Genomic DNA, 12,411 nt, shown 5'->3' on the forward strand with positions numbered 1-12,411 from the left:
GACTTGATAATATCCATGACTGATGGTGAATTTTTGACCGGAGACCTGTCCTCTACCAGAACGATAACCTGTCTGTCCTTTCCTATGCACAAACCCAGAGATTATTATGTAAGCTAACTTGTCCAACCAACTTGTCCAACTAATATAGTCTTGTGGGGATCTTGTTGAGTTCATACCTTTCCCTTAATTAGTGGGTTGGGGGCTGGCAGTAGACCCTTAGCAATTTTATGAAACAATAATTGAATTAATTCCCCTACATTCCAATTACACAGAGTAACTTTGTTGAAGTTCAAAATCAACAACATTGCTTCCAGTTTGAATAAAAAACGACAGTAGAAGTAATTGGGTATTCCTACTCTTTTTATAACCCCAAAACTCCCTAAAAGTAGGGGTGCATCAAAAACGAAATTCCCTACTGCTTTCTGGTTTCCCTGAACCCTGCATTAAGGTAGAGGGGTCCCACATGATTAACTGAATAACTGGGTTTGTGTGCTGGGACAATACAGTGTTTTCCCAAGGTTCAACAGAATAAAGTCCCCTATTTGAAAAGCGCACTTCCTACAGATGTGGCAAAGTGTTCCCTGAGAGAAGGGAGATTTTCTATTGCTGAATGGGGATGAAAAAAGTGTTCTACAAAATGATATGAGCGTGTTAGTTTAAAAAAAATGTGTTGTGCTATAACATTATGAACATTACAAAGTGCAAGGGGAGGTTGCAATAAAGTGTGCTGTACTTGTTAAATTTCATTTCTGTCAATAGTAAAGAGTGGCATTTTATTTAAATTAAACTTTGTGAAAAGTGAACTTCATGCAAAGTCTATGGTGTAGTTACATTATTTTGGTTATGTTTTAAGGAGCTGCATCATTTTGGCATTCAGGGATTTTTGTGTGTGATAAAAGTGTTGAAATGTTCATTTGACCTGTATTCTATTTAATGGTGACTGTAAAGCAAAAATGCACATGTTGTGTAATCTCAGAATGCCGCTACTGTTTATCCCCAAAAGGTGAATTATTTGTATTGAATTTTTGTTTTGGTGTCACAGAGAATGTGGTGTGTCGAGTGAAGTAGAGTAATTATAATTGTTACCATAATAATTCATAAAAAATACATTCTTTCCATACACCAGCCTGGTTCTTGGCTTAATGTTGCTAAAGGGGAGGGATTCACTGGTTCTAGATGAGTCACAGACAGGGCTAAATAGAACATACAGGTATCTTGGTCTGGCCAGTTTGATTGTGGGGGGGGGGTAGGAACTCATCAAATTTAAACTGTCATTAATGTATTCTTTTTTCCACTTAATTCAAATGAATATAGTTTAATCTATTATGTTTACTCAACATCATTTCAGGGTTTCTTGTGCTTATGTTATTAAACGCTGCATGTTTCTAGGAAACATCTACTAATGGTGTTCTCACAACTGCATTTGAAAATGGACCAGAATTGCATACTCCTCTTCAGGTTTGATGGGATATGTAGTTCCAACTGGTATCATTCCGAAGTTTGCCCTCACTACATTTTGCTGAAATGTACAAAACCATGGCCTTTAGTCTGATCATAACTCTACAGCTCCATGTGCCCCTTTGCCTAACCTCTATGGGGATTTAATTCATTATAAGGCTGTGTGTAAATTTGTGAACTTTACAGATTTAAATCAAACATTATCTATGTGTTTCCTAGAGTCAGGGCCGGCAGACAGCGTGTCAGGACTGGTACAGGCCCATTTCAACACAATGTTTGATGGCCTTTGCCTACAGCTGGGATGAAAGAGTCTGAGGCACCCGCTGGGTGATTACATTGTAATGGAGACAGGAAAGTGGCAGGTGGTTAACAGCTGCAGATTGACCCGGGACAGGTAGCCTGAGGAAGCTGAAACACAAACCTAGCACCTTGCCAACAAACAGCAATTAAGCAGATGAAATGGGATGACAAAGGCAACAGGGTGATAACATTTCTGCCCGGATACTGTGAGAGGCAGAGGAAAAGTAACAGCCTGAAAGTGCCTGCAAAAGAAGCCTTTAATGTGCACTTGAAAGCACACATCTGACTACTTTCACACCAGCTCTCCTTCACTCTATCTCCTTGTTATCAATGAAACCTGGATTTCTCCATCTGACATTTCCACCCTGACCGCTCCACACTATTACAAACTATGCTTCGTTCACTCTCCTTGTCTGACTGGCAGCAGTGGAGACTCTCTTCCCGCCACAATGCCTCACACATTTCAAATGCCATGTGCTTGCCTACCTTTTTTGAACTCACTGTTCCTACTATTGCTCTGCTTAATCAGTTCACATCATCTCCAACTATTACATTCCTGTTCTCACTGCACCATTCTTTGATGAACTTGGGCAACTCCTTGATTATCTTTCTACTAAACATCACCTTAATCTCTTAGGTGGCTTTAACCTTCCCTCTTCAATTACTTCTAAGAAAACTGAACTTCAGTCTTTTCTTATTGACCACACTCATCACTCTATCCATAACCTACCAATCCCAACAGGGGTAACTCTCGGGATCTCTTATTCATCTCTACCTCTCTTTTAGCCACTAATGCTACTGTCACACCACCCCTATCCAGTCACTCCAATGTTTCCACCACCAGTTCCTTTACAATCTCTAACCTCTCCTTGCCTCACCTGTTACTAAAAGGAGATTGAAACCGTCTACCATTCCTTTTCTCTCTGACCTACAGTTCTCACTCTCCTCCTTCGCACCCAATGCCTCCACTAACATTGCCTTCTCCAGCTTCTTATCCCTACTATATGACTCCTTCTCACTTCCCACTGCTAGTTTTCACCCCTAATTCTCAGCATCATCAACCAATGGTCACCCCATTCATATGCTCCCTTTGCACAGACATGCCCTCCATGAAAACTTAACGAGAGCTCCTTCACAAACTACAGAGCCCCATTTCTATTTCCATGCAGGCCACAGATTGTAGCGATGGGTGCAGCGATGAGACGTGACCCAGAGAATCCACTGAGAGAGCAGGTACCATGTAAATAATTTCAAAACCGGGAAGTGTGAGGGGACTGCAGAGGACTTGCATTGTGACACATAATCAGCAGTTATTCCTTACGTCACAGCCCATAGGACTGCCGAGATGGACCTCCAGGTGTTATCTATGTCAATTAGTCTTCAAACTATTTTTAAGCATTCTGACCTGCATTTAACACAGTTTCTGTATTTCTATGACATGTCTCATAAACATCTGCAGTGGCTGCAATATTCTGCAATATAACTTCCAACAACATTCAATCAATCTGTGAAAAGCTATGCAAAGTCCTTTTCTCAGTTGACACATGAACATATATGCTGAGCAGGTTCATAACATGCTCCGATGATGCATTTTGGGTGGTGCTGTGCCTACCTGGGCACCACCTGAGTGTGGCTGACCCACAAAGCAGTAAACCTGTCCATTGATTGGTAGGCGCTGGGGTGAATCTGCTTTAATTTTGAGAAAACCAAAGAAAATAAAGATATTTCCTGGGGCGGTTGATAAAACTGTACACGTGACCTCCATCTTCTCAGATGATCACTGGCGGTGATCAATGAATGATTTGAAAGGGAATTGCAAAGAGGGCAGCTGAAAACAATGCCTTTCCCCTGGTCCAGCTGGTCTCGGTGGAGCTTTGAAGTGAACATCCTGCTGTCCCATGTACCAAAGGTCAACGCCTTTGAACACCAGCCCATCTCTTTTGTAGATAACAATGCATCGTGAAATGGCCTCAGGTGCCCTCAAGCAAAGCCCTGTTTCTCGAGTATTAAAAGAAAATAAAGGCCCCTGGGCCCGTATGGGTTTGTTTTGATTTTGCGGCATCAGCTATTCATCTTCCCATCTCATTTATTTAATACGTTGGCCTATTAAAATATCAGTGTCAATATTTCTGCAGTGGTGAGTTTTGAAAAACATGAAAAGTGGCATTATTATGTTAAATTAACTCAGTAAGTGAAACATCCTCCATATGTTTTGAAAAGGAGATTTGCGCTACCCACATGAGCAATTTAGAATCATTGAACATATGTGTCATTTTTCGTTGCACGTATATTGTTAGTACCAAAGGCTCTGGCAGTTATTGAATTTTTAATGCATCGTTTGTGCAAATTAATGTAATTGAGACGTCTTACCAGTTAGGTTCACAGGTAGTCCCGATTTTACTGGTGGTGTAGCTGCTCCAGCCCATGGTGGGAGGGACGGTCCAGACGAACGAGAAGATCCAGACGAATGCGATGCCCAGGGCAGAGTGCTTCCCCCTTAGGCGCAGGTTCCCCAATGGCCGACAGATGACCACGAAGCGCTCAAAGGCCAAGATTGCCAGCGACCAAAGAGCGACGATTCCTTCAAAACACAGAGTGCAACACCACCGTGAGCCCAACGGAAGGGGATTTCTGCCGAGCGTTAAACAGAGCGACATTATTCGTCAAGCAAACAGAAGTTATCCAGCCATTGTTAGATTCAGTTACACTTGCCCATGTTAAGCCTGCACTAATGTCATTGTGTAAAACATGTAGCTTAGTTTTATGTTTCTGATAAACATAAGGAATTTGTCAAACCTCGCGCTTTGCTTATTTTCTTGGAAACAGAATGTTAGATTGGATAAACTCTTCCATGGCTATTAGATGATATGTTAAAGTTGAAGGTCAGGTAAGCAGGCTCATTTTTAGGTTTTCGCTCATATGTTGCTTGAATTCGTATCACTATGATAGGATTGTCACAGTGCCTGTGTACATATATGGCAATAGTGTGGCCATGTTCCACCTTCTATACTCATGCCATGTGGGAATTGGCGGCCCATGTCGCATTAGTGCATGTGCTATACCTGCAAATGGTACTTTCCGGTTGCCTTTCCGATATTGAAAAACCCCAGCTATTGGAGAAGGATTGCAACTTCTCATAGGCTATGTTATGTTACTGTGGCTTGTACCAGGCACTGCTGCCATTTTTCATGGTCTCCAGGTGCTCTGGCAGATCTGGAAAGGAAGGGGGCTGGGATGGTAAGTTAGTAGGGGTGAGAGGAAAAAGAGCAAGAGAGCTTTGATGTGCTGTTGGTAACTTCAGTTCGGAAAAACCAGTCACTGTGCTGGTATGATTTTGTTAGGCGTTTGTGTGATGTTTTGTGGGTGGTTGCATGCAGGTGTTTCATGTGCTTGTTGGGTGTTGTGGAGAGTTGGTAGAGTGCCTGTAGTTTGCGTATTTTATGGTGAAGGTCTGTGTCATGTTACTTCTGTGTTGGGTGGTGGGTATGTAGAGTGTTAGACTGGGCCATTTTAAGCACTTTTGGGTCCTTGGGCACAGACATCTTTGGGGCCCTCCTCCACTAAACCAAAGGAATTAAGGGATCAGAATACTAGTTGCGCCCCCACCTGTCACTCTCACAACCTATAGGTTGATATGCTGTCTTGTAGCATAATAGCATAATAAGCATGTTTACTCCCTTCAAATCCCCTTTGCAACTTCATTCTCCCTCTAATCAGAATGATAAACAGCATTTGAAGACCAAAATTAGCAGCCTACAAAGGTATTACTGTTCTAGTACATACAGTATACTTTTTATCAATAGCATCCAGGAAGGTAGATGTAGTATTAATGCAGGACCGTATGTAAAAGGTACATGTAACCCATAATAGACAGAGAACTCACATTAGCTGCCTCACAGAATGCAAAAGTGCTCATGCATGGATAGAGACCACTAATTGGAAGGAAGGAGAACGCTACATATACCCTAGCATGGATAGTGGAGGCAGATTAGAAGCTACTAGGAAGGTGTCTTTATCCAGACAGACTGAGATTAGAAGTGGGATATGGTTTTCAAATAGTGTTGCCATTTAATATCAAAGGAACAAATGCCTGTGGTGTGCGATATAAATATGCTCACTATTAACACAGTGAACCCATGAATAAGGCTTTTATGAAGATCATACCATGAGAAGGCAATCACTCGGAAGGGCTGACCATTTTAAAAGGTTTAGGGACTGGCAATATTGAGAGGTTCGGCAATACAAGATTAAATGAGATGCCCAGGATCACACATTGGTTAAGGGGCGAAGGGGTGAAGCTGGGATTTGTGCCAACTCTGTAATTTCTGCATTTGAACACTTTCTTTTCCAGTTATTACCATGAACTAAAACAATCTCATTTTATTAAAAAACGGACATGGAAAGTACACAAATCACATTACCAAACATGACCATTTTAAACAAAATATTACAAAAGGGAATGATTCTAGCTTCATTCTCTTCATCATCAAAGGAAGTATATAAGAACCAGCATACCAATCGATGTGATTTAACAAATTTAATCAGGGTTTGTCTTTTGTATTTTAAAGATTTAAATACTTCCAAAACAATGGCTTGTGACATTTTCTTTAATAAATGTGCATAAAAAACTTTGACATTTACCAAAAAGCAAACCGTTTTTGTGTCAAACAAGCAGACCTCAAAATATGCTTGCCTGAGGCCTGCAACATATTGTCCGCTCTCTTCTGTCTACCAACCCTTCCACCCAAATGGCCTACATAAGAAGAAAGATCAAGTAATGGGCTAAATGATACCAGCAGCATGCAAGAAGGCACACCTCACAGAAGACAGCACATTTATGTATGATATATTAGATGATTTGACCAGGATCACTGTATCCTCTTCTGGCAAATCTAGGATGCAAACATGAACGCTGTCATTCCATAGTCTTGAATTTGGATAATTATTCACCCCTTGGACTAACAGTTTATGCCATTGTTGGAGGCAATTGCCTAGTTTTTACAACACCCCATCTGAACAAACCAATTTCTAGAACTTCACCATATGGATGATATGTTAGTTTTTATACCAACCCCTATCTGGTACAGGTACATTGCTTATAATAGCAGATGTTCTGCAAAACCAACTACATATGCAGGCAGGTTTATAAACTTCAGACAGGAAAGGCTCAGCCGGCCTTGCTGGAATTTGATATTCTAGTTTTTCATATGAACACATATCTCTGCAATGGTTGCTTCACAAACTGAGCTAACTTCTGAACCATTGTGGCACTTAATTTATCAATATGCATTTCACCATTGCCTATTGCACACAATCAACATAATTCCCACAGGAAGGAAAGAATGCTGCAGTGGTTCCATAAGGAACACACAAACTATGTATACCACAATGAACACAGAAAGCAATACATGATAGTGATCAAGGTAGAATGCACTTGCCAAAACTGAAAGGCAATGGTTTTAGAGCCTCAGCAGCACCCCATAAAATATCCTGATGTGTGCTATTTAAGACTGGTGAACAATGGAATCTTACTTCTTCAGATCAACTAGCCTTGTGGGGCCCCCTCCAAGGTGGGGGTCCTGCGCAAGTACCCCTTTTGCCCTCCCATAAAAACGTCTCTGGTGTTAGAGAGCTTTTAGTAGGGTTGGTCGCGGGTTGTCTGGGTTGGTTTTACAATGGGTTAACCCTTTGGCTTAATCTTATTCCTATTGGGTTCAGGGTTGATTTTTCTTTGGGTTTTACACTCTTGTGGAGTTCTGTTGCATTGCAGTGACAGGATTTGTTGCTTTGAAATGTTCATCAGCTTGGTGCATTAAAGAGCCATGTGTTTACCAGTTTCCTGAATTTTGTTTCTATTTCCTATTGTAGCTATGCTGATCCCCCAATGTTTGTTTTGAGTATTGTTTCGGTTTGAGGTGAATGTCATTTCCCCTGGATGAATTCTACTCCTTTGCCATGAATTGCTCTGCGTGTTAGCAGAGAGTTTTGAAGATTTGTTTTTTGACTGAAAACCAATGCAGTTTTCTTAGCACTGGTGTGATGTGTTCGTTGCTAGTGATTCTAAGGAGTAGTCTTGCTGCTGTGTGCTATATTTGTTGTAGCTTCCTCATAAGATAGTCTGACATTCCGAGGTAGATACTGTTGGCGTAGTTTATTCTAGAAATGACGAGAGAGTTAACTGCAAGTGTTCTGTGTATGAAGAAGACAAAGGGAAGTATCTTCTTTATCGTGTGGAGGTGGAAGAAGCATTTCTTAAATACTGAGTTGACTTGTGGTTCTAGTCTTAGTTTGTTGTCCTTTAGTATTCCAAGATTTTTTACCACTTTGGATGTTTCTGCTGGGTTTCACAGCTCAGTGGGTCATGGAATCTGATTGTTGTTCACTGCGTCATTGGGTGAATTCATGATTTTGGTTTTGTCCAGGTTGAATTTAAGGCTGTTGGTGCTCATCCACTGGTTTAGTTCAGTGAGGCAGTCGGTGAGTGTTGGGTTTTGCTCTTTGCTGGTATTTATTTTATAGATGTTTGAGTGTCAACTGGTAGTTGTAATAGGTGTGGCCATGTTTTTTGATGAGGGTAATCAGAGGGCTCTTGTAGATGTTGAAGAGTAACATAGACAGCAATGAGCCCTGTGGGACTCAACCTGTTGTTTTCCGAGGTGTTCCATATTTAAGATCATTCCATATTTAAATAGTAGTGCAGTTTTGTGTTCTTCTAATGCGTCTGTAGCCTACTTGTGCCTCATCTAGCCACCGGTTGTTTTCTTGGCATCCCAAGATGTGTTCATAGCCGTAGCTTTCTAGTAGTGTGGGGTGTTTGAAATTGGTCGTAATTGGTTATATCTTCCATATTTCCCGGTGCATCTTTAAAGAAATGGCTTGATGTAAGCCGATTTGAAGGCTTGTTGCACGGTTGCTGTTGCTAGTGAGAGGTTGTAGAGTTTGAGGTAATTTTCTGCTGGTGTTCTCTGGGTCAGAAAGGTTTTGTAGACATCTGGTGGGCAGGGGTCTTCTGGAGAGCCCTGTAGGGAAGGCATGGTATCACAAGAATGACACTGACACAATGGATACCATTTGATAAACATTAATTGAAAATGTTGGGGTCAGAGAAACTGCTAATTTTCCCTATAACTAAGATGGGAGTAGTCGCAACAATCAAATGATAAAACAACCCTAATGGCATCAGTCAAATCAAAATGGCCTGTGCTAACAAAACCTAATGCCTGCCCTATCTCTAATACAAAAAGTGTAAAAAGGAGAAATTTATGCAAAAGGAAAAATCAGTGTTAAAAAAAATAAAGGTAGTTGGACCAGCTCTTCTCCTCACGTTACACCTCACAGAGTAAGGCTGTCCCTGTAGGCAGGATGACAAACTCTGGCTCAGTTTCTAACACTCCAAGCAGTTTCTTTGTCTTTGAAATGTGAATAACGCTTTTACCAGACCCCTGCAGGACCATTTTGACTCAAAAGTTCAAGGTTACCTTCACTCAATTTGCTTTATAACTTCAAACAATGTACCTTTCACAGAGATTTTTGAATGGGCTACTTCCTTTTGCAGGACCACTCTGTTACTTAGTATCACTTCTCTCACAGCTGCTTTTTACTTCAAAGTTCATTCACAGGTCTGTCTTTCTTCACATCTGTCATGAACCGCCGAATTTGTCCATTCTGGACTTCATGGTCCATGATGCACCGCAGTATGAACTCTGTGATTCTACCAACATCGCCGACAGTTCCGAAACACTGCACACCAGCCCTTCCGCGTTAAGCTCGACTTCCTAGAAAAGAGCCACGCCCCTGCAGTGCCGCGCTTCTCAATGCACTGCTTGGAGTAGTAAGACATGTGTTATCGGAGTCCGCTCCGTGCTCCTTTTGATTCATTTGTTTTCCTCCTCCCTATTCCTGGTACTCGCTCGTCCCTTTCCTTTTTCCCTTCCGTTGTCCATTCCTGGATTAATCTTGCGCTCGGTCCACGGCGCTTCGGCTCCTTCCGAGCCTGTACTATCTCCCTCCTGGTTCCACGTCCTGGATACTGAACGCTTCCTAGCGGAAGGCAACAAGAACTCACCCTGGAATCCGAAGACCCGCGCTCTGGCCTATACAAGTCTCGGACAGTACGAAAAAAGGAAGCCACTTCCAAGAAAGTCGCAAGTAAGGAGAAACAGGTGAGAAGGGGAGAAACTTGTGCAGATTGAGACGCCTCAAACCTGATACAAGGGCAGATATGGAAGCCACAGTTCAGAACCTCATGAGAGGTATGCAGGAATTAACCACTGAAGTCCAAAACCTCAAGGCTGAGAAAGCAGCATTAAAGCAGTTAGTCTTATCTCGTGACACTGCAGCCAAGGAATGTGTCCTGTTAGGGAGAGTAGTGGACAAATACGATGGATCATCAAAAGCCCTATGTGCCTTCCTAGATTCTTGTTTAGTACTTTTCACCTTCAAACCGTACTATTTTTCCACACCAAGAGCAAAGGTTGGATTCATGATATCTCATCTCACGGCAATGCCTTGACCTGGGCAACTCCCTTAGTCAATGCGGGTGATGCTCTCCTGGATGATTACGATGGGTTTGTGGAAGCCCTTAAGGCCGTGTTTGACCGCCCAGAACTTGTTTATAGTGCACAGGAAAGAATGCTTGAATTCCAACAAGGAACTTAGGATATGCTCACTTATGTGACTCGCTTTAAACAGCTAGTAAAAGAAGCCGATTGGTCCCAAGAAGCCAGCTTTACCCTTTTTCGAAGAGGTTTAAATTATGAGATAAAGGATGAATTAGCTAGAGTAGCTCGCTCAAGTTCCTTCCAAGCTCTCATGGACCTCTCCCTACAGATTTATTTCCGGATCCAGGAAAGAAAGGCAGAGAAAAGGAAGTCTAAGTCAACATCCCCAAAGACAGCCACAGGTTATCCCTGTCCAAAAGAAACAACTACTTTGCAATCCTCAGATCCAGAACCCATGTAACTAGGCTCCTTCCGAGGACCTATTTCTCCTCAAGAAAGGATCCGTCGGATTAATACAGGACTGTGCATGTATTGTGCCTATGATAAACACCTTGTAAGAGAATGTCCTATAGCGCCACCTCAGCGTTCGGGAAACGCCAGCTCCCGATCCTAAGCGGAGCACAGCTTTGGGAGAAAGATGTCTGCTCCTCATCTATTCCTTCCTTGAAATTTCCAGGACAGAACACTCTCGTGATTTTACAGACATTCGTGTCCCCTTCAAAGAGAGAATCCTACCCCATCATGGCCTTAGTTTACTGCGGTGCCATGGGCATTTTCATAGACCATGATTGGGTTGTCAACCATCACATTCCTCGAGAAACCAAAGAGATAGTACAACCTGTTGAAGCCATTGATGGCAGACCCTTGTCTTCTGGACCCATAACTCACCAAACCAAGGATTTACTGCTTTCAATAAACAACCATCAGGAAATACTTAAATTTGACATCATTAAGTCTGCTCACTACCCCATGGTTTTAGGCATACCTTGGCTACAGAGACACAATCCCTACATCAATTGGGCAGCTGGGTCCTTGTTTCTCAGTTCAGAACATTGCATGTCGCATTGTTTATCTCTTGCCACATTGCCAAGTCCTTCAGCAGACTTCCAGGAACTCAAGCAACCATCCGTAACTGTCTTCAACATTATCCAAATTCCTCAGGCATACCAAACATACTCAGATGTGTTTTCAACAGCTATTGTTCAAGCTCTCCCACCTCATAGACCCGGGGATTGAGCCATTGATACAGAACCATCTGCAGTGATTCCCTTCAGAAGAATGTTCATTTTGTCTGAACCAGAAAAGAAAGCTCTCTGAGAATATCTGGATACCAATTTGACAAACGGTACTATTCGACCTTCCAAATCCTCAGCTGGTGCTTCCCTCTTCTTCGTTCCTAAAAAAGATACCAAGGAACTTCGACCTTCTCTGGATTACCGTGGCCTCAACCAATGCACACTCAAGGACCGCTATCCATTACCACTTATTTCAGAGATTCTGGAGGCAGTGAGGGGTGCTGTCATTTTCACTAAACTTGATCTCAGAGGTGTTTACCATCTCATGCGCATAAGGGAAAGTGATGAGTGGAAAACAGCCTTTAGAACTCCCTTTGGTCACTTTGAGTATCTGGTAATGCCCTTTGGTCTCGCCAATGCTCCCGCAGTATTTCAGCGCTTCATGGATCGGGTTTTTTCTGACATGCTGTTCCTTTTTGTCATTGTATATCTGGACGATATACTAATTTACTCCAAGGAACCTCAGGCCCATCAAGAAAATGTAAAAGCAGTTCTACAACACCTATGTGAACACAAGCTCCTGGCCAAACATGAAAAATGCCTTTTCCATGTATCAACCGTTCATTATCTTGGATTCGTACTTAGTTCCAAAGGTATCGCAATGGATCCTTCTAAGGTTGATGCCATCCTGTCTTGGCCTGCTCCCACTACTGTGAAACAGATTCAATCATTCCTGGGACTTGCTAATTTCTACAGAAAATGTATACCTGTGTTTTCTGACATTGTACATCCCATTGTAACACTCTTAAAGAAGGACACTCCATTTCAATGGTCCTCGGCTCAAGAGACGGCCTTTCAACAACTGAAATAGGAATTCACTGAAGCTCCAATCCCAGCTCAACCAGATATAGATCGAC

The 12,411-nt window shown here is 42.2% G+C and overlaps 1 protein-coding gene and 1 long non-coding RNA gene across 4 annotated transcripts in view; one reads left to right on the forward strand and one right to left on the reverse strand.

Annotated features, from left to right (window-relative positions):
• The window catches only part of LOC138472979 (vertebrate ancient opsin-like), a 456,729-nt gene that overhangs the window by 370,368 nt on the left and 73,950 nt on the right, over window positions 1–12,411 (reverse strand). The window contains exon 2 of the mRNA XM_069611410.1: window positions 4,129–4,339. Within this exon, the coding sequence (XP_069467511.1) occupies window positions 4,129–4,339 (211 nt within the window). The remainder of the gene's footprint in view (window positions 1–4,128; window positions 4,340–12,411) is intronic.
• The window catches only part of LOC138472980 (uncharacterized), a 231,042-nt gene that overhangs the window by 96,184 nt on the left and 122,447 nt on the right, over window positions 1–12,411 (forward strand). The gene's annotated exons all lie outside the window — the stretch shown is intronic.

The sequence above is a fragment of the Ambystoma mexicanum genome, chromosome 8 (assembly GCF_040938575.1).
Source record: "Ambystoma mexicanum isolate Mex_15411 chromosome 8, UKY_AmexF1_1, whole genome shotgun sequence".
In the NCBI taxonomy this organism is placed as follows: Eukaryota; Metazoa; Chordata; class Amphibia; order Caudata; family Ambystomatidae; genus Ambystoma; species Ambystoma mexicanum.